The sequence below is a fragment of the Anser anser genome (genome assembly GCF_964211835.1).
Source record: "Anser anser genome assembly, chromosome: 4".
In the NCBI taxonomy this organism is placed as follows: domain Eukaryota; kingdom Metazoa; phylum Chordata; class Aves; order Anseriformes; family Anatidae; genus Anser; species Anser anser.
Genome location: NC_139724.1, coordinates 12598617 through 12624433, shown reverse-complemented (window position 1 = coordinate 12624433; position 25817 = coordinate 12598617). Strand labels below are relative to the sequence as shown.

The 25817-nt window shown below is 46.8% G+C and overlaps 2 protein-coding genes across 15 annotated transcripts in view; both read left to right on the top strand.

Moving 5' to 3' along the window:
- Window positions 1-6229, top strand: part of LOC310899483 (uncharacterized protein) — a 154559-nt gene extending 148330 nt beyond the window's left edge. For 12 of the 13 annotated variants that reach the window (XR_014584305.1, XR_014584306.1, XR_014584307.1 and 9 more), the window contains 2 exons: window positions 786-831; window positions 1361-6229. Coding sequence is in view for 2 of the 13 variants with exons in the window: in XM_083835867.1 (XP_083691993.1) it covers window positions 786-831; window positions 1361-1416 (102 nt within the window). In the remaining 11 variants the exon portion in view is untranslated. The remainder of the gene's footprint in view (window positions 1-785; window positions 832-1360) is intronic. The other variant, XM_083835866.1, reaches the window with a different exon arrangement.
- Window positions 6230-6678: 449 nt separating this feature from the next.
- IGFBP7 (insulin like growth factor binding protein 7) overlaps window positions 6679-25817 on the top strand; it is a 21020-nt gene continuing 1881 nt past the window's right edge. Inside the window, exons 1-4 of one of the 2 annotated variants that reach the window (XM_083835863.1) lie at window positions 6679-7268; window positions 21883-21992; window positions 23072-23188; window positions 24308-24434. In XM_083835863.1, the coding sequence (XP_083691989.1) occupies window positions 6794-7268; window positions 21883-21992; window positions 23072-23188; window positions 24308-24434 (829 nt within the window). In that variant the 5' untranslated portion in view covers window positions 6679-6793. The remainder of the gene's footprint in view (window positions 7269-21882; window positions 21993-23071; window positions 23189-24307; window positions 24435-25817) is intronic. The other variant, XM_083835862.1, reaches the window with a different exon arrangement.

Sequence of the window (25817 nt, the reverse complement as noted above, 5' to 3'; positions counted from 1 at the left end):
CACAGCCAAAGAACTTCTCAGACTGTCAAATGTGACAGAGAGAAAAGCTTTCACAATTCATTCACAGTTGTTATCATGGGTTTGCAGAGGAGCAGAATATGGGGTCTACACCCTGATCAACTATACTAGGAAAGAACTAGGAATCAATTTCTGGCTTGTAGGGATGTAGTCTAGATGTATATTAGGGTAGAAAAGAAAAGGAAAACTTTTATCCCCAATAATTCTGCTTACAAGTTGCTATACTGTTCCACAGTTCATCCTCATTCCTTGTTTTCAAGGGCAGAATCATTGTTTTGTAAGGGCTCATCTGCACCTGCTGCTTATTTCACTACTTGAAGTCAATTTACAAAATTACAGTTGGTTACATTGGAAATAATTATGATGTGAAAAATACAGTATTGTGACTTCAGTTATAGGCATGAGTAGCTGAAGCAGATGAACCCTTACGAAATATAGATAGTACTTTTATGCAAGAAGCCTAGAAAATATAGAGCAGGGAAAGAAGGAAGGAAGATAGGGAAGCAGAAGTGTTTCAAAGTAAATAGATTTTCAAAATTCAGCATGAATATCAAATTCATGCAAATATCAGTTACGCTTTCATGCCTGACACTTTTGCTCTAAGGAATAAATATGTTCTTGCCATGCAGAAGAGTTGTTCATTTCCAACCACTATTAAAATAACAATGAGAAAATTAAATACAAACAATCATAATAACCATAGATTTGTTAAGAGATCACAACCATTACAACATCCTCAGGTCTTTATCCTTTCACTCATTTTCCAGAGGAGAATGAATCCATCCAAGACTCAAATGTCTCACTGTGACCTGGGTGAGTATCATCTCTGTGCTGGATGCAGCTGCTCAGCTGAGAAAGTTAAACTCCCCCCTGTTCTGTCTTTCATTTCCCTGTAAGACATCACTTTGCTAATACTATATTCCTGCTGATAATTCATATAATCTAAACCTCTGAGAATTTTACAGTACATAGAATACTTAATTAGCCCTCAACACGTTATTAAGCCTGACTCTGACAGTCTAATAAGCATTAGAAGTAGCATATTTTATCAATGAACTATCCCATTACTTATACAAGAAGCTACTGATTAAGTGTACAATATGGTAATGTCATTGAAATGGAAATCTTTATACAGTAATGACTAACATTGTATATTGGCTGCATTCTATAAAATACATTTCGGTTTCTTTTTCTTTTTTCTTGACTACCTATAATCGCTGCTACTTCATGGTACGCTCTGGTACTTAGAACTAATTCTAGTTTCTTTAACTAAATATAAAGAAACAATCAATTCTTGAACTTAAAACACATAATAAACATTTCATTGTTCTCCTATTTTCAGGTAAGTTGTCAATTAATGTGGCATTACAATTTGCATGTTGCCTGAAGGATCAGTGACCTTGTCACCTGTGCTTGTTGCTGCTCTCGTCCACTACGTGAAACCCTATCGAAGTGGAACACAGAGAAATAGCAAAAGGACCACTGTATTCTCCCATGGAATCCACCGTTACTGGATGTTGAGGAGCCTTTTCACACTGCTGTCCAAGGGAAATAACCCATTGACACTAATGGTAACTGGTAAACCATGGGACCAAAAAAGAAGGCATGTACTTAAGGGAATAAAGAAGATCTTGACTCCTCTGACTTTTGGAATGGTCTTGGCTGAGTCATTTCAAGCTTCCAGGTGAAAAATTGGTTCTGTTAAGTTAATACGAGCATAGCTCTTTTCCCCTCTGCAATACAGAGAATAATAAAATTTCTCTTCCTTGCCTGGGTTACATAGAGTTCACAGGGCTTTTCAAAAGGGAATTACCAGGCAAGCATCTCATCTCAGCACTCACCTAGGGCCATCAATGCTTTTGAAGTACAAATAGCGGTGATTAAAAAACAGATAAACATTGAGGTGCTAGAGAAAAAAAAAAAAACACCACAGTCCAACTAAATGGTCTTAGCATTCAGGCCTTGTCCGAGGGCTTCTTGAGAGAAATTGACTATAGGTGCAGTATTGTTTTCTAATTACAGTGTTTTTTGTATGCCCCAGGAGGGTGCTAGGTGAACTTAGAGCAGCCAGAACAATACATCTTTTGTCTCCCAAAAATCCACTTAGCATGAACCTACTTTTGCCATCACTTCTGCTCTCTCTAGTCAATGCAATCTGAAAATATTCTGAACACCTCCTCTTGCACAGACTGCTCTCCTGACTGATCTACTGTGCTTGCTTTCTGTAAAGGTAAACGTAGATTAAAGGAATAGCTGGAATCCAATCTTTACCTTCTTCAACATTTCAAGTAGATTTACTATCTTCCAACCCCTTCATTTGTCACTGTAATAAATACCTGAAAAGTTAATTCATTAATAGGAATAACCTGAAAGTTTCAGCTTCTTCATCTATTAGCCAGACAGCAATTGTAACTCAAGTAGCAATAAGAGATTGATGAAGAAAGAGTAAATGCCTGAATGACACAGTAAATGTTTTTGAACTCATTTCATCGATGGGTTTTAAGATAATTAATCTTGCATTGTTAATAGCTGAAGATGGACTGATCAAGTTTTGTGTTCTTTGGACATTTCAGCATGAGGCCATTTATGCCTTTTCATTGTGGAAGGGCAATGTGGGGTTAGAATAAGGAAAGTTTGTGAAGGAAATTAAAGTGAATAGATCGTTTTGGATTTATTGGAAAAAAAATGCTAGTTTAAGAAACAAACAAACAAAAAAAAAAGAGTAATTTGGGTGGGAAGAAGAACATTCACTCTCTCACACTTCTTTGCTTATAAAAAGCATATAGAAGAAGCAGAAAAGTGAATTGTTTTTCTTCCCTTTGTTTCAAGCTGCAAGACTGAAAGCCATGGTGAGCTGCATCATGCATGGAAGTGAAGGAAGGGAAGAGAGGAGAGAAAAAATATTTTTGGGGAAAAATACCGTGCGTTCAAAAACTTATGTTCTCCTCTCCTCTCTTGAAGCACTGGACTGAGAGCTACCTGTTCCAAAGTCCTTAGTAGCTGCAGTCTAGATCTGACTGCAGCTTAACAACGTGGGTCCTGCACTTGGGCCATAACAATCCCATGCTTGGAGAGGAAAGGTGCCTGGCAGAAAAGGACCTGGGGATGCAAATCCAAATGAGAGAGATTGTGACAGGGGAAGTGGTGATGAGAGACAAGGAGGATATGAAGAATTTAGAGCAGCATCAGGATTCAGTCTTATCACAGGGAGGACAAGAACTAGGAATCCAGCCATGCAGGCCCCACTCCAGGAGGCAGTGAGCCCACAGGGCTTGCCAGTCTTGGTAAAAAACCCTTTTTTATCCTCTGACTTCATAAATTGGAAAGAGTCAACAGGTTCTTATTGTGAAAATCCTGAAAAGGTATACAGAGAATTTCAAATAGACTGGAAAGATATGCAAGTCCTGTTGAATGCCATCCTCCACCCAGAAGAAAGGATATTGATTCTGGAAAAGGCTAATGAAGAAAATAGGAGGGTTAACGTAAGATAGGGTCCTGAGACAACAGGTGATTAATAACATGAATTGATAGAGTGGACTTACGCCAATCTTCCTTTTTGCCTTTCTGCTTGGCCCAGTGGGGAGGGAGATGGAGATTGGGAGACCGCTTTCTGTGTCTCATAAAACATGTCAGGATTTAAACTAACAACAATTATTTGGGGCTGTTATTTTGGCCTCTAATCATCTCTGTTACCTACCTGGCTGTTACCATTGCTAACTCACTTGGGCAGTCAGAAGACATTAATCAATGTTTTTAGTGACTTTGGTCACCTGAAGAGAAAACATGATATTGACATAATTTTACCATCTGTCAGACTCTATTAGCCAGGATGTAAAGAATCCTACTTATTTTCCTTCAGCCACTGAAACAGCCTTCAAGCTCTTCAAGCCATTTTTCCACTGCTAAACTTTTCCATTAAATACTGCAGCAGGAGTTGTCTCCACTCCATGTTTTATATAAAGAAGAACAACAACAAAAATGAAAAAAAAATCTAAACCCACACCCTCATAGAAACACAACTAGCACAAAGGAGGCTTAATGAAAACTGAAAACCCGCAGTAAATTGAACATTAATTGCCATGAATTGCTTCACCCATAGCGAAAACTACTGATGCAGTGGCATGTTTATTTCAGGAAGGATCATTAATGGGACTGATGGTGGTGGAGTGCAGAAAACATTGTCTTGCATAGCGTTTGAGAATTTAACGTGCCTCATTGTAAACACAGCCTTGATAAAAGCACTTACTGAAAATAGAACTAATACGCAGCAACACTTACATCCTGACATAGCATATTAGAATAGCGTGTGTTGTTTATGTGCTACAGGCTGGTTACAGCTGACTCTGTAACACTAATGGATTTTGCTTTTCGGTTTGAGTTTCACTAACTTCTATTCCTGTCCTTGAATATGAATTAATTCTCTTCTGAAGTGTTCTTTGGGGAGTACAGTCACAAGTGTCTTGGCCCAGACTGCACTGATGGCCCTGAATGTTTATGACCAGCCTCACCTAGGGCCTTTGTCTACACCCTGCCCACAGTTACAGGGGCTCCTGTAATTGAGTTTTATCCTGGTCCCTCCCTCCTGCCCTGAATTGTGTTTGAGGAGGACTGGTCCCCGGGCCCTTGACTTGGACCCTGACTTGTGGACTGATGTTGGACCTGCCTCAGGCTTTAGTTTCAACACCATGATTAAAAGCTGATATGCAAAATTCAGATAGAAGTTTAACACTTACTACGCTTTACTTATTTCTTATTTTCTTATTCTTATACTTTAACACTTATTCACATTACAGACTTTTACGAAGAAGAGAGTGGCATGTGCGTTTTGAAGGTAGATTGCTTCTAAATCGTCACTTTTGGGTAGTTTCCCTTAAATAATAAGACTGTAGTATAAAGTACCCATTTACTGTTTTTTAGAGTATATATAAATGGCTGTCAGATTAAGGACAGTGAAAATTAAATATTCCATATGAAGTCTAGCCCACATTAAGAGAGCATAATTGGAAAACTATCTCAATTTTTTTCCTCATCATTTTTGCAATGAATAAAATTATTGCTATAATGTAACAAAGCAATCCTTCGAAGTAGCTTAAATAATGTAAAACAGTGTTACTAAAGTTGGTTTGCTGTTCAGTGTGTTGTGATGCAAACAACTGCCATCATTTCATGGGAAGACAGGATGTTGCTGTGTGCTGGGAAATTCACATAATGAGTACTAGCGGTGGGAATGAGACCTGAACAGTCTCATCTTCAGTGGTCTGTACTGGGCCCTGACTAGACAGACCTTCAGTCAGCCCCAGTAGAGCTGGTTTAGGTTTGATCTTCAACTGGTGACTATGGGTGTGCTGCTCTATGTCAGAAGTGGATCCTCCTGCTTGGTCTGATCCTTCAAACCATAATTAAAATCCATCCAATTCCACTGTTCCTACAACATGACTAGGACACTTGTATTAATGGCTGATAAAGATTCACATTTCAGGTTTCCTTGCTTAAATATCTTGCAGTCATTAAAGTGGAAAGAGCTCCAGATAGAATAGAATAGTTCGGTTGGAAGGGACCTTCAAAGATCATTGAGTCCAAGTGCCTGACCTCTTGAGAGCTAACCAAAAGTCAAAGCCTATTAATGAGGGTATTATGTCTTCAACAGTGACAGGCACAGGGCATCAATCACCTCTCTAGAAAGCCTGTCCCAGCAAATTCCAGCCTTATAGTAAAGAAATTTTTCCAGATGTTCAGTCTGAACCTCCACTGACACAGCTTTGGGCCAATCCCACACATCCTGTCAGCGGCACTTTGCACTTCCCCTCCTCAGAAAGCTGTAGAGAGCAATGAGGTTGCCTGTTAGCCTTCTTTTCTCCAGACTAGACAAACCAAGTGTCCTCAGCCTCTCGTCCTAGGAGAAGCCCATCCATCTGTTGCATCTCTCACTGGATGTCCTAGTGTTTCACAGAAAGGCACAAATGTCTCTTCCCTTGTTCACAGTGATGGGTGCGAAACGTGCACTTCAACAGCTGCTCTCCCACGTTCTGCCATTTATCCGTGTGTTGCTCGTGCTGCAAAGTTCAATGAATGCATGAGAGCACGAGCTGCAAAGGTACACTAGAGGTCCCTCTGCACACAAGTATGAGCTAATGTGTCCTCACAAGAGGGGAAAGGGGCTCCATGCTGAGGTAAGTGAATGAAGGGGAAAAGAAAGGGATCGACATTTCCCTTCCCTTCCCTTCCCTTCCCTTCCCTTCCCTTCCCTTCCCTTCCCTTCCCTTCCCTTCCCTTCCCTTCCCTTCCCTTCCCTTCCCTTCCCCTTCCCTTCCCTTCCCCTTCCCACTACGTTTTCCTCCTGCCAAGCACACCACTGACTGCAGGTCAGAAAGGTTTGCCACTGCCTTTCCTGTGCTTTGCTGCCCAGGAGGCACCAGGGCTTGTACCACTCTGACCCCAAGGCATTTTTGCATCCCGCGGAGGATGTGCCAGCGAAGCGGCAGCAGACAGAGGCAGAGAACGTTGTCCCAAGCACGACGAGACACGCGGCAGCTCCGCTTTTCTCTCTTTCCCCCGTTCCTGCAGGAAACCAACCCACCGGGGCCTCTCCCGCAGCCCCTGTCAGGGCGGCCCCCAAAATGGCGGCGGCACCGAGGAGCCGCCGGGCCAGCACCAGGGGGCCGGGGCCGGGGCCGGCCGGGGGGCCGGCGGCGCTGAGGGGCCGGCCGCCGCCGAGGGAGGAGTTTCCCCGGCCGCGGCTTAAGCCGGTGCCGGGGGAAGGCGGCGCCGTGCCGCGATGCCGTCCGCGGTGCTGCTGCTGCTGGTGGCGGCGCTGCTGGCGCCCGCCCTCTCCGCGGCGGCATCGGGGGGCTGCGGGCCGTGCGAGGCGGAGAAGTGCCCGGCGCTGCCGCCGCGGGGCTGCCCGCTGGGGCGGGTGCGGGACGCCTGTGGCTGCTGCTGGCAGTGCGGGCGCGGCGAGGGCGAGGCGTGCGGCGGCTTTGGCGGGGGGCGCTGCGCCGCCGGGCTCGAGTGCGTGAAGAGCCGCAAGCGCCGCAAGGCCAAGGGCGGCCCGGAGCCGGGCGCTGGCCCCGCTGCCCTCGCCGCCGCCGCCGCCCCGGTGGGCGTGTGCCTGTGCAAGAGCCGCTACCCGGTGTGCGGCAGCGACGGGCTGACCTACGGCAGCGGCTGCCAGCTCCGAGCCGCCAGCCTGCGGGCACAGAGCCGCGGGGAGCCGGCCATCACCCAGCGCAGCAAGGGAGCCTGCGAGCAAGGTGCGGGGTCGCGGTAACGGGGCGGTGCGGGCAGCGCCTCTCGGGAGGAGGCGGCTTGTTTTATCATCCGGCTTCTTCCAGCAGCTCCGTGACGGCTCAGGGCGCGGCCCGGGACCCTGAATCCCTTGCCTGAATCCCTTAGGAGAAACTAACTAACTAACTAAGGAGTTGCTTCGCAGCTGTGCCTAGCCACACCACTGGTGCGCAGTAAATAGAAATTAACATCAAGCACCTCGGTATGCGTGAGGATGCCCAAGGGATTGTCCTCCTCCTGTAGCTACCTGCTGCTCGAGATCAGACAGCCGCATCTGCTTCCCGAGGGCATCTCGTGCTGGGTAGTTCATGTGTTTGTAGATGGAGCTTTAGGAATGTGGCGTGGTTTTGGCTGGGACAGAGCTTATTTCCTTCGCAGGGGCTACGTTTTGGATTTTTGATGAGAATAGTGGCGATAATACACTGATGTTTTTAGCTGTTGCAGAGCAGCGTTTGCATAGCACCAAGGACTTTTCTGCCCTGCCAGCAAGGAGACTGGGGGTGCACCAGAAGCTGACCCCAACTGGCCAAAGGGATATTCCATATCATATGGCATCATGCTGAACAATTGTATGGGGTGGTTGGCCTGGGTGGGTGTGCCACTGCTTGGGATCAAGCTGGGCATCGGTCAGCAGGTGGTGAGCAATTGCATTGTGCGTCACTTGCTTTATATATTCTTCTTTATTATTATTATTTTCCCTTCATTTTCTGTCCTACTAGGCAGTCTTTATCTCAACCCATGACCTTTTACTTTTTTTTTTTTTTTTTGCTTCGATGCTCTCCCTCATCCCACTGGGGAATGGGGGAGAACGGCTGTGTGGTGCTTAGTGCCTACTGGGTTAAGCCACAACCATCTTTTTTGTACCCGGTGTGGGGCCCAAAGGGTTGAGATGACACATCTGACCAGGTCATCTTAAAACAAGACTGTTAAAAGCATTAGATCAGTTTAATAGTTGCTGATCACAATGTTGTGGGTTGGTTTCTTTTTGCTTTTGGGTTTGTTGTGTTTGGTCTCAGAATTGCGTTGTGTAGCACATTACTTAGTGCATGTTTTCCGTGTTGTGCTGTTCACCTCTGGGGGCTGGTTTAATGTTACCATGTTGCTGTGCTGTGTAACGCTGGTTTATTAGACTGGGGGAGAGAATTGAAGCAGAAAAACAAAAAAAAATGTAGAAGCTCGTGGGTTGAGATAAAGACAGCTTAATAGGACAGAAAAGGAAGAGAAAATATAATAGTTGTAAAACCACCTTAAATGGATTTGAGAAGGAGGCCTAGTCATGTGAAGCTGCCTAAATTTGGTGTAAGACTTCAGACAAGCCCCAGAAATACAAAGAAATGTAGTCAGTCTTCCTTGGTTTCCAGCTGGGGTGGAACCACAAAGCCCTGCTTTTCACAGTCGCAGATACTTTGCCTGTGGCTTACGAGTTAGGATGTTGTGACAAAGGAGATGAGCCATCCAGAGCAGGATTTGGCAGAGGCAGTTTGCAAGCAGTGAGAAAGAAATGTTCTGATTAAACGGATATGAAAAGTCACAGGAATTCAGAGCCAATGTTATTGTCACTGGCTTACTTTGGTTTGCAATTAAAGCAGGTGGTGGCATTCCTCTGAATCACACGTAGCAGTTTGTGCTCGCAACATTTTTGATAAGGGTTGCATCCTAGCAGGAGCTCAGTTCTTCCCACGCTTTTGCTTAGGGACAGTGCTCTAGAAGGAAATGGTTCTACTGTGGAGCTTGAGCCAGGCAGTTAGGGGAGGGGATTTTGCCAGGAAGCCAGGGGAGGCAGCATGACATACCAACCATTTACTGAACGTCTCAAGGGCAATATTTCAGCACCAGTACCGTTTTGGTAGAGGAGTAATTTTAGAAGCACAGTATGTGGAGGGTGACAACCTCCCCCTCCTCATTCTCTTTTTTTCCCACAACTCGAGCCAAGTATATCTTGAAAAGCAATGTTTCTGAAACTCCCAAGGAAAGTAGTAAGGTTAGTTAAGGATTGGGTTGCTGCTTAAATGCCCTGTGTCGCTTTTGACAAATCTTGTGCAAAACATCAGATTTAGATGTTAGCTGGAAATATTGTGTTAGAGTATTAACCCCTAGAGGGAACAATATACCGAGAACCAAAGCAAGTTAGCATGGGAGAAGACTGCTCTACTGCATACTCAGTAGAGCATTAGCACGGGTACATGGAACAAAGGTCTCACTGCCCAGTTCTGCAGCAGAACAAATCTTTCCAGATGGGAGATCCACTTTTCTGGATTTCTTAAAGGGACAAAAAAAAAAAAAGAAAAGCTGCATTTCTAGCATGCAGTCTGTGGTCTATCAGGCTTGTGTCCTTTGGGGACAACAGAGAGCAGCCATGCAAGTCTGAAAAGAGGTCCAGAAAAGCATGTTTAGAGCAGCAGGTCCTGACTGTTCAGAGTTTTTGTTTGTTTTGTTTTGTTTTGTTTAGGTGTAACAGGGAGGGCTTGTTTTGGTTTAGCTTTGCTTGTTTGTCCATCCTATTTGAAAGCTCGTCCTGGGCAGGAGGAAATGGAGAGCTGTGACTGCTGTTGGCCTTCATTGTCATCAGCAGGAAGGGAGGCAGCTGGAGATGGGGCAGACAGCAGAAGAAAGGAATGCAGCTGGGAATGATTAGATGCTCCTCTTCACCCACCCTAGCTCTGCAGCATGCTAAGAGGGGGCGGAAAGGCAGGAGACAGGACACAGATAGGTGCAAGTAGGTCTAACGCCGCCTTTTCTTCATTCGTGCAACTGTTAGCCCAAATTTCACCTCCCAAGGAGGGTGGGAGTGAATCTTACCACAGCCTCTTCTTCTGCCTTAAAACACATGCTCTGAGACACGGTGATCAGCCACAGGCACTTAAATGGCTGGGGATCCTATTCCTACTTTAACTGAGAGAAGTATTACAGAGCAAACTTTTGTCTCTGTCATGTGGCCAATTTTTTTGCGTGATAAAGGTCAATTTGCACAGTAGTGTCCAACAAAATGTCCCAGATGTTAAAATGCACAGGAAGTACCACTTGTATACTTACAGTGGATTTCAGAGAGATTATTGGAGAGATTACAAAGCAACCTAGAAGAAAAGAGCTAATTTTAGAGGAAATTACATAAGGCTTAAGTAGTATTTTGCATGTTAAGACACACACATTTTTTAATAGATTAATTTCCAGGGGGATAAAAAAAAAGTTCATTAAAATGCTGTTTGATAAAGTCGGCAAAATACAAGTCCAGCTGAGCTTTCTATATTGTTTATAGTGCCTATCACATGGTTTCCTGTGCAATGCTCTGCAGTTTTTGCTTGCTAAGAGGTACTGCCCAACAACTGGGAACAACCTGGATGTTTCTTTGTTGTTAAATAGCATAAGCAAGGAGCCATTCCTTGACTCTACCTAATTTGCTTAGACCTTTCCTCGGGATTCTCTTTCTTCTGCTTGTTTTCCAGACCTCTCTAATCTGTTGCCTATGTCCTTTGTACAAAAACAAAGGGAACCCATATTGGTATTTCCAGAGCAGCCAAAAATTCCAGCTGGAGGGCAAAGGAAGTTGCTTGAGAAGAGTTTGAAAGGACGGAAATAACCCGCTTCATACCGGTACTTGGCAGGTGCGAGGGCCCAGCCAGCTTTTGCTGGGGTGGGTTGCACAAGGGCAGGACCACTGAGAAGGGCTGAAGAAGAGACATTCTTGATGGCTGGGGAGCCCACGGTGAGATTCCCAACTCTTTAATGCCACATGGCTGCTCCCATTGCTGTGTAGTCAGGGCATGCATTTGCTGGGGATGAGCAGCCAGTGACACCATGGTGCTCCTCGTGCTGTGCCCTCATGAGCACTCTCAGATGTCTCTGATTTTGTCCCACTCTGTCAGGGAGCTGCTACCACACTTCTTCCTTACCCGTGCCCCTTTGTAACTAATCCCAGTACTGAGGCCGTGCAGGAGATGGATGTGGTGAAGTTTTCCAGCATTGCCTTTAAATGGATTGGATTTATTTGCTCTTTGCTCTCTGCACGTTCATATTAATAGCTATGCTGGGGTCTGCTGCCAGCTCTGGCAGTGAGGACAGGCCCACAGACAAACCAGAAGCCTGCCAGCAGGACAGGCACAGGAAATCAGGTGTGCTAACTCCAGTGTTCTCCATGGCGTGAGGATAGGCATTGGTGCCAGCCAGGGAGCTGACCTCTGTGGCCACTCAGATGGCGTCACCCGGGCGTGCATGGATGCTAAGAAGAGACTTTTACAGAATTGGTGGCTTCTTTAAATTTTGACTGAATTTAATTTTTTAGTTCATGTGCTATTCATGCATACCTGTTTACAGGTAGCCAGGGCCCAAGGCAGAATGACTGTGGTACCTAGTGTCATGCAAAGCCCCCTGCCACAAGGAATTAGAGTTGCATGACTTGGCTCAAGACAGGCAGAACAAACCCTCAAAGCACCAACCTCCATCAAAAAGCTACAAATTTTTTTTTTTGCTTGATGATCTTTCTGAGCTGATAAATACCAGGCACACGCTTCTTGCTCAAACAATGCAAGCAGGGACAGATCTCCCTGAGTTACCCTTATCATTAGCTACCAGCAGATACCTGCTTCAAGGAGCATGTTGTGACTGCTGGAAATACTGATGAAGTTGCCTTATTACAGCCCAAGGGCCTTGTGGTTTAAAATCCCTGATACTTGTTCCAACAGGGTTTGGGTCTCCAGGTTGCTTTGCCATGACTGTCAAGGCTTTGTCTTTATTTTACAATCCCTTCTCCATCCCAAGTGGAAGCCAATTTCCCACTTTTGCACAGACACAGTGTAACAAAAAGCAGCTCTTGGTGGACATCAGAGAAGAGTGTTTTACTGTCAGGAAATCAGTGCTGGTTTGTACCTAGCTACAAATACTTCATGGAGGTAGAAACTCGGGGCCTCTCTGGGTGAAGGGTAGGCATGCCAGCATCCCAAGGAGCTTGCTTTATTAATATTGATCTGAACATGGCTTGCATCTCAGTTGTCCCGTGAAAGTTCTTTCCCAGCTTTGGGAACGTGCAGAGGTTTGGCCCATCCCACAGGCTGCAGCGCTTCCAAGGAAGTGCCTGCCCCCTCCTTCAGCCTCCACAGTGGTTTTGTTTAGATGTTTGAACACAGCTGGAAAGCTGTGCAGAGAAAAGGATCTGGGGGTGTTGGTCGATGCTCGCCTAAACCTGAGCCAGCAGTGTGCCCAGGTGGCCAAGAAGGCCAGCGGCATCCTGGCTTGTATCAGGAATAGTGCAGCCAGCAGGAGCAGGGAGGTGATCGTCCCCCTGTGCTCTGCTCTGGTGAGGCCGCACCTCGAGCACTGTGTTCAGCTTTGGGCCCCTCACTACAAGAAGGACATCGAGGCCCTGGAGCGTGACCAGAGAAGGGCTACAAAGCTGGTGAGGGGCCTGGAACACAAGTCCTGTGAGGAGCGGCTGAGGGAGCTGGGAGTGTTTAGTCTGGAGGAGGCTCAGGGGAGACCTCATTGCTCTCTACAGCTACCTGAGAGGAAGGTGTGGGGAGCTGGGGGTCAGCCTCTTCTCATAGATAACTAGTGATAGGACTAGAGGGAATGGCCTCAAGTTGTGCCAGGGGAGGTTTAGGTTGGGAATTAGGAGACACTTCTTCTTAGAAAGAGCAGTCAGGCATTGGAATGGGTTGCCCATGGAGGTGGTGGAGTCACCGTCCCTGGGGGTGTTCAGCAAAAGGTTGGACGTGGTGCTTAGGGACATGGTTTAGTGGGTGACATTGGTGGTAGGGTGATGGTTGGACCAGAAGATCTTGGAGGTCTTTTCCAACCGCGATGATTCTGTGATTCTACCTAGAGGGAAGATATCTTGGGTGAGCCAGCAGGCCTTTGTATAGGAAAAATTAGGCCAAGCAGGACCAGGAGAGAAATTCTTTTAAACCTGACTGTAACCAGCACTAAAGAATATATGGTTTGGGGATATCCCAGTTGGTGGAGCTGAGCTGTCCCCCAGAGGGGTGAGTTTTTGGCTTGCCAGAAGCCCAGGGAACATCCGTCCTAGAAAGTTTTTGTTTGTTTTGTTTTGTTTTTTAGGGTGCCTACTGCCAGCTCTGGGGCTCAGGAGAAGGTGGATGCAAGCTTTCTCTGCTGTCTACAGGACTTAAAAATGAGCTGACAGGTGTAGGATCATGGCTGTCAGGTTCTTGTGGAGACTGACAACACCAGGGGCAAATACATGGAACATATTGCAGGGATGCAATAGGGTTCAGTATGCCCCTTGCTTTTCCGGCACATGCGATTTTGAGTTTTCATGGCTGAAGTTTTATGTTTGTGTTTTTAAAAACCATCTACAACCTTGGGTTTTTCCACTGTTCCAGCATAGGTCCTTAATTTCCCTTTAAAATGCATTTAGTTATGTGAAAAGTCTTCTGGTTCACTGGAGCTTAATACAGTTTGAGTTTTTATGGTTACTGTGCTAAAATCTTATCAGGGAAGCTGTTTAATATATTACTCAACAGCTCAGAGCATGTTCACTGGCACACTTCTAGGAAAGCACCAGTATACCTGGGACTCTGCAACACTTCCACTATCCAAGGAGATCCTGTATTTTTTACTTGTCTTCATTCACAGTCATTGTAGAAAATTAGAATTCGCTAGGAAGGAATGACTTTGGATCAGCAAATTCCTCTCCATGTTTGTTTTTTCTGCTGTTGGAAAGGCATGCCGTGTTTAAAAAAACAATTTGAAAGGAATTTAATCCATTGTTGGGCTGAGGTTCATTGAGGTTCATACTAAATAGGAGATTATCAAGTAATAAGTCTAATCAGGTTCGACTTCTGAAAGCCCTGCTTGCTTTAGCATGAATAAATGCTGCCATGCCTAGTTTCCATGTCTCCCAGCTCTCACAGTGCAAGCTTTTCATACTCTTTCCTGTTTCACATCTCCCTAACAAAAAAGCTTTTGGAAGGAGGCAAGCCTGTATTTTGCTTATGCAAAAGCCATGTCCTTTCTGCTCTACAGCATGTTCTGCATCATCTTAGCATGCTGTATGGCACCAAAACAGCTTAGCCTGTGGCTTGCAAGCCCTGATTACTGACAGGGGCATCCTCAACAGATGGTTAATGGAGCTGTCTCCTAGTTCTCCCTGTCTTGTTGCAGTGCACTGCCACAAACATACCCTAGTGCTTTTTGCAACTCTTTGCTATTGGCACGCTAAAGGGAGCAGCACAGGGTGGTGTGCTATGATGAAGCTGGGACGAATGAAATACTGGGCTGAGCACGTTCTCCTGTCCTTAGCAGACAGACACTGAGCTACTGTTTAGCCCTTATATTGCCTTGCGTTAGCTTGCAGTCCTCCTGCCATAATGACAGCTTTCTCAATAAAATAGCCAAGGTCACACAGAGAGAAGAGGGGAAGCCAAGGCCAGGAGGAGAGGGAATAAAGAAGTTTCTTGATAGAGCTTGTCCAAGCGGGTCTAGGATAAAAAACAAATACACATCAGGCCATGGCTGTGAAGCAGCAAAGGTGTTTGCAGAATGCTGATGTATGTTTGACACTGGGGACAGCACACATGAGAGACTGACAAGAGAGGGGGAAAGGGTAAGGCAGTTGTTAGACATTGGCTTATGGCACTCTGTTAGCAAGGCCTGTTTCTTGTCTCTTCAGAGGTCTTGGCCTTTCCCCTTCATGCAACAGGGAGCACAGACACCTTTTGATGTTTCCAGAGCCAAGTTTGGTTATAAGCTTGCAACCGAGCTTCAGAGTGACCTCAGCCACACTGGCCTACCCATTACTTCAGCTTCAAAATTTGCATTGCATTTAGGATGCTGAATGCAGCAAGGTACTGTATGTGGCATGAGGCATGCAGAATTGAAGCCATTTCTCTGAGTGTAACACTGGAGCCAGTGCAGCCCTATCATCCTGTTCGTTAGGTGAAAAATGGATTAAGGTTTTCTTCTTGGCAGTAATTCCACCCCAGGTGTGAACTACTAAGCAGGACTGATATGGAGCCACATAAAGGTCGTGCCCAGGGTCTCTATATTAGAATCATTGAATCATAGACTCGTTTAGGTTGGAAAAGACCTCTGGGATAATCAAGTCCAACCATTAACCTAGCACTGCCAAGTCTACCACTAAACCATATCCCTAAGCACCACAGCTGCACATCTTCTGAATGCCTCCAGGGATGGTGACTCAACCACTTCCCTGGGCAGCCTGTTATAATGCCTCACAACCCTTTCAGTGAAGAAGTGTTTCCTAATACCCAACCTAAACCTCCCCTGGTGCCGCTCGAGGCCATTTCCTCATGTGCCGTTGCTTGTTGCAATAATATTGTTTGTTGGAGAAGAGACCGACCTCCACCTCTCTACAGCCTCCTTTGAGGTAGTTGTACAGAGCAGTAAGGTATCTCCCCTGAGCTTCCTTTTCTTTATGCTAAGTAAGTCCAGTTCCCTCAGCTGCTCCTCACAAGACTTGTTCTCTAGACCCTTTGCAAGCTTCATTGCCCTTCTTTGGACACACTCCAGCACTTCTGTTCCCTTTTTGTAGTGAGGGGCCCAAAACTGAACACAGTATTTGAGGTGCAGCCTCACCAGAGCAGAGTACAGGGGGACGATCACCTCCCTGGTCCTGCTGGCCACACTACTCCTGATATAAACCAGGATGCTGTTGGCCTTCTTGGCCACTACTGGCTGTATCAGTCTGTGCTCCATACTGAGTCTGGTAGGATGGAAAGCAGGAGATCCATGGCAGGTGTTGTCCCAGCCCCTGGGACATCTCAGTCAGTCGCAGTGGCTGAGAATCACTAGGCTGAGAGCAACTGAGAGGGAACATGGGGAAGGGCAGACAGTGCTCACGCTTCCCACCCGCTGTTGGCTCTCAGAGCTTTGCCTTGGGAAGGAGCAGCTAAGGGCCTCTAAGGTAGAATTAGCAGGCGCTGCTTACAGGTTTCCCCTTCTCCATATAAAGCAATTTTGAAGGGAAAATATTTTCCCAGCGATTTAAGAGACTGTAGTGGGTCTATAGCCAGGCTTGCCATAGCCTGAGTAGGTGAAAACTGTCTAGCTTTTGCTTTGATTTGTTGTCTGAGTTTTTCCAGTCTGTGTTTTATCTGGGACTGCAACAAGGCAATGCAGCCCTTGGGAAGGCTGGCTGGGAACCAGGCTGACACCCACGCAAGCTTCAGCATGTAGTACACTTCTTGATATTTTTCTGGTCAGGACTTCATACACACCCCCGAGTGCCACAGCCTACCCAGCGGTGCTTAGTGCTGGGCCTGGTTTTGTCTGTAGTTACCTACCTGCAACCTCTGATTTTATCAAAGGAGTTGTTGCTTGCTGGTATATGATTTGTGTGTGTGTGCTCTAATGAAGCCTGGGTCCTTTAGTCTTAAAGAATTTGGATGTTTTGTTCAAAGGCAGAAGCATGCAGGAAGAGGGAGTGTCTCTGACTGGATTCCCTGCTGAGGCCCAGCCTGCCCGCACATGTGATCTCTGCTTTCTGACAAGATTGTTGGCACTTGCCGTGGAAGACCAAGAATTGAAAAGGCTGAATTGCTCCGTGTTGAAAAGCATGTGATTTTTAAGGTGTTCCTGTGATGTTGTCATTCCTGGGAGAACCATTTTTGAGGCTTCTGTGAAGGCGTGGCGGCCTCACAGTCTGTTCTGCCTGAGCTCGGAGCAGCTTCTCGCAATGTGGGGCAGGGTAGTTTTGCCTCTGCTGTGACCAGATGCTTCACCCTCCATGGTTGTAGACACGTCTGTGTTCCCGAGGGGAAGGGCTGTGGGCCTGGACACCACAGAGAGATCAGCTAGGAGCAGCTAACCCCGAGCTGTGATGGACCATCCTTGCAGTGTGAGCAGGGGGCATATGGGTGGGCTGGGAGCTGACAGGCAGAGGTCTGGCATCTCAGCGTGGTGAGCAGAGAAGAGGTACCTGGGACGAGTATGCTAACTGGTAGCCTCGCAGAGGAAGTCATGGGCTCTGCCACATGCTGCTTTGGCAGAAAAGCAACTAAACAGTAATTCCTCTCTGACTGCTGACACAATACAGATCGTCGGCTCCTTGTGATCTGCAGGAAAAAACAAGCCTGCCATATTCAGGCTCCTCTCCCAGGTGAATGAGCACACAGTCTCTGTAAATAAGCCCCTTTCCTGGCCAGGGAGAGCTATTTGTCTTGCAAACAGTGGGCAGAGCAGCTGGGAAGTGCCTGTGGAGAGCAACTGATCTCTGTCAACAGTCTGCGGTGTCCTGTCAAAGCTTCTGCACATTCAGGGCAAGTACCACGAGGGAAACCCCAAACATCGTAGGGCCCCTGGGTCAGTCTCTGGCAGGGAGCAGAGACCGCTCAGCCAGGTTGATGTCTCTGTCATCTGGGGCTGGATTCTGCTCTTGGTGACCATTTTCATAAGCAGGTACAACCTGCAAGTAACCAGCCCAAAGGAAGCAGACAGAGAAAGGTTCCCCTTTGTGGGCAGTGCTGCAACTAGAGCAGCACGACCTTTAAGATGCAGGATGTAAGATGAGGGCCAGAGAGGATTCTTGCTGTCTGAAATCAACTCTTTTGCTCTGTAAGGGGTAGGCTTGTTTCCAGTTCTACTGAACAACGCGTGGTGGCCTTGCTCCCTACACAAGGTCCCCTGAACAGGAGGGGTCGCTTGCAAGGCGGAATGTGCACACATCATCTGAATTCCCGGGAAGGCTCAGGCATCTCCTATTGTTGCAGGTTCCCACGTTCCCTGCCCATCTCCAGGGTAGAAGCTACTTGGGGGGGTTTGTGGGACAGATCACAATGTTGTGGGGGTCTAGCTACTGCTGTATTGCTGTGGTCTGTTGTGATTTTACTTAAAATTTGTTGACTTGTTGGCCTTTCTCATTTATTTTTAGTGGAGGAAAAAGCCCAGCTCTAGAGTTTTGGAAGTCTGGATTAAAGTAAAAGATCCCAGGGGACCGAACTGACTCTTCCCATGACACTCGCATCTTTCAGGATGTGTGTTCCGTCGTGCTCTCAGGGCTGCGTCAGATAGAGACAGAGGCCTGTGAACGTTTCCAGTTCATTTTGCAGCCAGATTCTTACATTCCTCGTTATTAGATCAAAAAGTACATCCCGAGCGTGGGGCTGCCTCGTAATGGCCAAATGCTCACCATGCTTTGGCTGCAGCCCCAAGCCAGCCAGAGCTTAGCTGTGAAGCTGTACTGGTGATGCCCTCTTCCAGGGGAGATAAACAATTTTTCCTCACCCTAAATAGGAGCTGAAATGACTCCTTTCTTTTTCCCTGCCAGCTGCTGCTACAGAAGAATACTGGTATGACCTGGATTCACAGGGTGAGCCAGTACTTGGTGCATCAGTTTGCCTTGCTGGCTCCTTTCCACTCCGTGTCCATAATAAGTATGGCAGTGATACAGGGCCGGACTCAGTGTCAGCTGGATTTAGTGGTGTGGTGAATATTGCCAGTTCCCAGTCAGGGGAGAATTGAGACAGATCCGGTAAGAGCATAACAGTGCTTTAAAGTCTGCCAGGCTTTTAATATACAGCTCAGGACCTCTCCTTTTCTGCAGTGGGAGATTGTGGCCATTTTTGGGCAGCTGTGTTTTTCCTGCCTCGTGGAGACCTCAAGCAATTGGTGATAAAGAGGAGGGTGTCATAAGGGGATGAGCGTATCCCTTCCTGCCCTTTCCCCAGAAGGGCATCTTGCAGTTTGAGGAGCAGAAGCTTACAGCAACAGGCTATAATCACACATATCCCTGGGCGGTGCTTGCAGGGTATGGGGGTGAGCTAAAGAGCCTAGAGACATCCAGGTACCACCGGAACTGCCAAGCACCTTATTGTTTAAGGGACACAGTTTATTGTTTAAGGAAAACAATGGCAGAGCTCCTCAGGAAATGGCCATGCAGGGGCCGGAAAGCAGTGTCTGACCTGAAGTGGCCTGGTTATGAGAACCTATAGCGTGAGCTAGACCAGTCCTTGTTGCTGTGCAGGGGCCTGGCAGTGCTTCACGCAGCGATGTGCTCCAGGGAAAATTCCTCTGCACTGTGTTTATACAGCAGGATGGTGTTGAGAGTGCAGGCTTGTGTGTGCTGCTGCCTGGAGGTGCAGCCCTGCTTTTGACTGCTTGGAGCAATGATAACTCCAGCAAAAAAGTCCCTTGCATATTGGAAAGGGTACTGCGACTCCGGAACGCCACACCTGGCCACAAGAGTCAATGTCTGCAGCAGCACAGGCAGCAACAGGTTAATACATGCAATGAAACACTGCTTAATTTAATTTCTCAGCTGATGGCATCAGTTCTGTACAAATGGGTTATAATATTTGTGAGGAGACCTGGTACTTGGCCCTTACTCATCATGAGGTGTGGTTTTAACTACCCCCCAGGGCTGCACAGATAGCTCCCGTGCTTCTGTGCTGCTCCCTCCTGATAAAATCAGGAGGAATGGGATATGTCTGTAAGGGAGGGCATGGGCTGCAGCCACCCCAGGCTCTTCGTGGCTTCCCACAAACAGGTTGTGTACAGTTACCCCTGAACAGGGAGGTCTTGGAAGAGAAGAGCAAACGCTTCTCTGGGGTCACAGCAGCTGCTCAGCAATGGGGAGCCACCTTGGCATCCCTTGTGCTGAGACACAGGGATGGCTGATGTCTTCTGGCTGGTGTGGATCTGCCCCTTGATCCCCAGCGGCAAAAAAAAGACCTCAGCTGTCTGCTAGAAGATGTCGGTGCGCTGGGATGCGCCAGAAACCTGTTCCCCCAACATCTGCAGGAGGGTTGCAGAGTAGGGTACAGCTGAGATCGGTGTATGTTCAGGACCCCAGAAGGAGCCATGGTCTGTGAGCAAGCATAGCCAGCAGCAACAGGCTGTGTCAGAGTCTCTTGTTTGCACTGGAAATGACTTGTCCTGGTGAAGCCTAATGGGAGCCTGTTTCCCATTACTGCCTACCTCTTTAGGGCAAAAGGGGAAAATCATCTACGTTCTTCAAGCTATCAATAAGTGGAAATAAACACTATGTCTTCCTTTGTTCTGCACTTCCTATGGTAGGAAATGAATAGCCACATTTTGCAAAGCAGCCGTGGTTCCCCTACTGAAGAGGGACTAATCAGAAATGCCATTCTTCCCTAAATGGAATATGGGTTGTGTCTTTGACATTTTCGTGCCTGAAGGATAAACATCTCCAGCCAGATCTGCAAAACAGCTCTGCTCACATCTGGCTTTGGAAACAGCTCCCTGTTTAACCAGGGATTGACTCCCTGGGGAAACCAGAGATCTGCATTCATCTGATCCCCTCCCAGATTCCCCACGAGGGCTCTGGCACCCTCCACAGCTAGCCTTCTCTGGTTGACTGTTGCACACAGATAGCATTGAATTCTGCTAGCCAACTGCTACAAACTTTTGCATACTAAAATCATGCTTGGGAAAAGGCTGTTGCAAAGCTGGCCAAGCTCTCTGCAGCGAGGGAGAGTGATTGGGACCCCTCTGTCTCCTGGGGAGCATGTGGGGGTCCTCTCCTCCATGCCAGTTGTGTCAAAGTTGCACTTAGTGGCCACATGGTGAGCAAGGGCAGCAGCAGTTCATGAAGTCCTGCATGGTTCCCAAGACAGTAGAATACGAATGCTGCCTTACCTCTAACCTCGGATTTGCCTGACAAATCTGTTGGCCTTCCACTCCAGGGTTACAGCATTGGTGGATGGGGGAAGAGTAACTGATGTCATCTACCTGGACTTGTGCAAAGCATTTGGTGTTGTCCCCCGTGATATCCTTGTCTCTGAATTTGAGACATGGATTTGATAGGTGGACCACTCAGTGGGTAAGGAATTGGCTGGATGGTCACACTCAAAGAGTTGTGGTCAATGGCTTGATGTCTAAGTTGTGATCATTGACAAGTGGTGTTCCTCAGGGGTCAGTATTGGGACTGGCACTATTTAACATCTTTGTTGGTGACATGGACAGTGAAATTGAGTGCACCCTCAGCAAGTTTGCTGAGGTGGTACAAGCTGTGTGGTGCGGTCAACACACTGGAGGGAAGGGATGCCATCCAGAAGAAACTTGACAGGCTTGAGAGGTGGGCCTCTGTGAATCTCATGAAGTTCAAGACCAAGTGCAAGGTCTTGGGATGGACTCTTTGTCAGGGAGTGTAGTGACAGAACAGGGAATAATGGCTGTAAACTAAAAGAGGGTAGATCTAGATATAAGGAAGAAATTTTTTACTCAGGTTGGCAAGTCACTGGAACAGGCTGCCCAGAGAAGTTGTGGATATCTTATCCCTGCAAGTGTTTAAGGCCAGGCTTCATGGGGCTTTGAGCAAGCTGGTCTACTGGAAGGTGTCTCTGCCCATGGCAGGGTGGGGAGGTTGGAATAAGATGCTCTTTAAGGTACCTTCCAACCCAAACCATTCTGTGATTATGTGATTCTCAGTCTTGCAAGTAACTGGACTGATGGCCTGAACTGCTCAGAATTGAATGGTTAAGACTGGATGCAGCTTTGGTGAGAGAAGTGCTGTGACGTGAGTCCTGCATGCTTTGCTCATAGCAGGTGGCCCCCTCACCTCACCTCACCACCCATCAGAAATGACTGGCCCCACTTAAAAGGTCTTGCAGTCACCCCGTGCTTAGAAGTGTTTCTCCCTCTTTGCAGGACCCTCCATCGTGACCCCTCCTAAGGACATATGGAACGTGACAGGAGCACAGATCTACCTGAGCTGCGAAGTCATGGGCATTCCAACTCCTGTCCTCATCTGGAACAAGGTAAGAGCCTTGCCAGGGCCTTTTTGGGTCTAGCAAAGCTGAGGTAACTGGAACTGCCTGGTAAGTAACAGGACCAAGTCATAAGAAATCCTTCCCTAGAAACACACGTCTTCGTGGAGTTCTCCCATCTGTGCAGTTCTGTCCAGCCCCAGCCATCTGGCTATGCTTAATCTTTAGTCATCACTTTTTTAAACTTTTATTGACCCCAGTACGGAACAGGACTTTTGTTTTTCGTGGTAGCGCCTGGTATTCAGAGTATGTGGGGAATGTCCCTTGACCTGTTTTCACCCGCTGATTGCAGTGACGCTGAGGCAGCTGGACACAGCTCCCCCAGCATCAAGCACTGCTGTGACATGGGGCACTTATTTCCAATAGCTGGCAGCTCGCTGGTAACACCTGGCTTAGGGCAGGAGCCAATCTTGAGCACAGAGGGTCTTAGCCACAGGACTGCGAGCCACTGCACGGCCTCTGTAGCCTCTTCAAATGCCAAAAGTTTGTGGACACTTCGGAGAGGTCTTAAAACTAAGCTGAAACAATACTACACTAAAAATGCTGTAGAGGAAAAAATAGATTGGCCCAAAGGTCACTATTCTGAGACAGCACGCCCTGTTTGTAGGGTCCCAGAGGAAACTCTTGAGTTAGCATACAGTCCAGCAGCATTTTCTGCTCCTTTACAAACAGATGTTGTATTTACACTGCCAGCGCTGCTTTGCTTTATGGCCTTGTTCAGCAGAGGTATCATTTCAGGGGTTGAACTCCTCCTGTGGGAGCACACACGCGTTCTGTGAGACAAAGTCAGCGCAGTGCATGTTTGCATGCCCCACTACCCAGCACTAGGCACACCAGAAAGCTGTGCTGCTCTACCCATTCCCACCGAGGCAAGGGGAATACAGCCCTAGAGCAGACGCTGGAGCTGCAATACAGAGGATAAGGTGAAATGCCAGCACTAGAAAAACACTGCTACTGCACAAAATATATTCATACAAAACTAGTGTTGATCTTGTTTGGGTGCAGGTATGGTCATACCAAATTCTAACATAAGTCCCCAAACCCTCAAACCTTTCTACCTTTCTGTTTAGATCATTCGGGGACAATATGGTGTCCAGAGAATGGAGCTTCTGCCTGGTGACCGGGAAAATCTGGCTATTCAGACCCGAGGTGGCCCTGAGAAACACGAAGTGACTGGCTGGGTACTGGTAAGTATCTCATGTATGCAGAGAGGTGCACAAGCACTAGTATAGCACAGTTTGCAAACAACCCGTGAACAAAGAGCAATGCAGAAGGCATGTGGCAATGGACAGGGCATTTAGAAGAAAACAAACCTGCGTGAGTTAGACCTGAAGGGTAAGGGTAGTTGCTGCCTCCCATCTCGTCTCTATCTAGCATGGAGTAGGAGCATGCATTCTATGATCAGAGAAAGTAAGACTTAGATAAAAGATCTCCTTTCTGTATGCCATTACTTTACCGCTGCCAGTAGTGGGAAAGAAGCCCTCTCCATGACTAGGAAGTAATCAGTACAGAGGGCAGGGCACCCCTACGAAAACTCACATCTGAGGAGATCTTACAGACTTAGCAACTCTCCTTGCCCCCATGAAGCGCATCATCTGCCTCAGAAGAGCACAGTGCAGAAGCCAGCAGCTGTCATTGGAGAGGCCTACTAAGGCAGAGGAGTTCCTGCAGTCTATTGAGCAAGTGCCGGGCTTCAGAGGGAAGCAGTAGGGAAGCCAGAGGGAGCTGCTGTGCCTCCCTGTAATGGAGTTGCATCCATTTGCAAGTCTGATGGCTCCCAGCTGCAGGGAAGCTAGCAGCTGGGGAGCACAGGTCAGGGGAGTGGCTCCTGCATCACTTGCCAAAGCAGGGGTGAAAACAGGGAGAGGGAACAGTCTGAGCCTGCAATCTTGCAGAACTAACAGACTGGATGCGGCATGTTCCAGGAAGGATTTGTCTTCCTGCCTCCATTTCCTTGTCAAGCGTGCAGTGCTCTGACACATCTCTGGACTAAGTAAGCACTAAAAGAAAAGGAGCGAGTGTTAGAACACACTCAGTCTGGCCTAGCAAAGCAGAAGAAAGCTAGGCTGAATCCCAGGAGTGGCTTGTCCCAAACCTGACTGGAAAAAAACACCACAATCTGAACCAAACTATTTAGAGCAGACAGAAGAAATCATGCAGTGTGGTCTGTAAGGGTTAACTGATACTTCATCCATTCTGTTCATCTCACTATATCTCAAGAAATTAGCGAGTTATAATAGATACCTTAAGACAGAAGTACCTCTGCCTTTTCATACTTACATACTGAGGGATGTTTCTTTCCCTAGATATCTCCTCTGAGCAAAGAAGATGAAGGAGAATATGAGTGTCATGCATCAAATGCCAAAGGAGAGGCAACAGCTTCTGCAAAAATCCACGTTGTGGAAACTCTGAATGACATAGCCCTGAACAAAGGTAGGTAGCGTGGCTGAATATTCAACAGCTTTCCCCTAACAGTTTACTTAGTTATTTGATACAGAAGGACCACCTCTGTTTAATGCTTTCTGGAAAAAAAAAAAAACACACTAGAAATATCAGATTAACATGCACTATGTTAGGCAAAACACACTCAGGAAATCTCAGCTGCTAGAGTTCTCAAGGGATTGTCAAATAACCCCAAGAGCTCTAAGGTACTGGAGGTCAAGATGCCATATGAAAAACGGCTTTGGGTTGTTTTTTTTTTTTACAAAGCAGCTTTCATTGGCTTTCCAGACCTTACTTTGTATCCTTACAGTGTTCTCGGAATGCTTCTAAACCTGCCCATCTCACCTGGGAGCAGGATTGGCATAACCATCACCAAGACACAAGGGAGAGACTTCAAGCACCCCCACGTCCTCTTTTGGACATAATTCTTAGTTTAAATTCTAGTGGCTTTATCAGGATGACAAAACTGGATTCTTGTATCTCTGAATAGCTGAAAGACTTCAGGAGAATATTAACAGCATCTGGCACTGAGATAACAGCATAAAACGAATGCCAGAATCACTCTCAGCGTAGAAACCTTTAGCATAGAGACTAGCTAAAAGCCTCTCTTTTCAAACATCATTCTTATGAATGAGAATGAAATTGAGTTTTACTGAGTTATACCATGAGCAGCAACACTTGTACAACAGTCATAGCCAACATGAGGCTCCTGCTTAACAAACATATTTTCTTTTTATGACAAGGTCACTCATCTAGTAGAAGAAGGGAAAATAGTTCATGTAATCCTTTTGGATTTCAGTAAAGCTTTAATACTGTTTCTCACAGTAGCCTTCTGGACAAAATGTCCACCATCCAGCTACCCCAAGTACCTAGTACAATGGGTGAACAGCTGGCTCATGAGGCAGGCTCAAAGGGTTATAGTAAATTGGGTTACATCAGGCTGGCAGCTAGTCACTAGTAAGGTTCCCCAGGGCTCCATTTTAGGGTCAGTTTTCTTTAATGTTTCATAAATGACTTAAATGTAGGACTTGAAGGTATACTGAATACGTTTGCAGACATCACTAAATTGGGAGGAGCTGCTGACTCAGTCAAGGCTAAAGAGGCCTTGCAGAGAGACCTTGACACATTAGAGAGCTGGGCACTGGAACAGGCTTCCCAAGGAAGCAGTCACAGCACCAAGCCTGACGGATTTCAAGAAGCATTTGGACAACGCTCTCAAACATATGATTTAATCTTTGTGTGGTCCTGTGTAGAGCCAGGAGTTCTTATTCTATGCATACATCCTACAGCTGTTTCTTTTCAGCTATGGCAAAGATCTCAAGTATGCATGCTGTAGCTAAGCCATAAGCTGGCAATCGATAATAACTTAAGAGG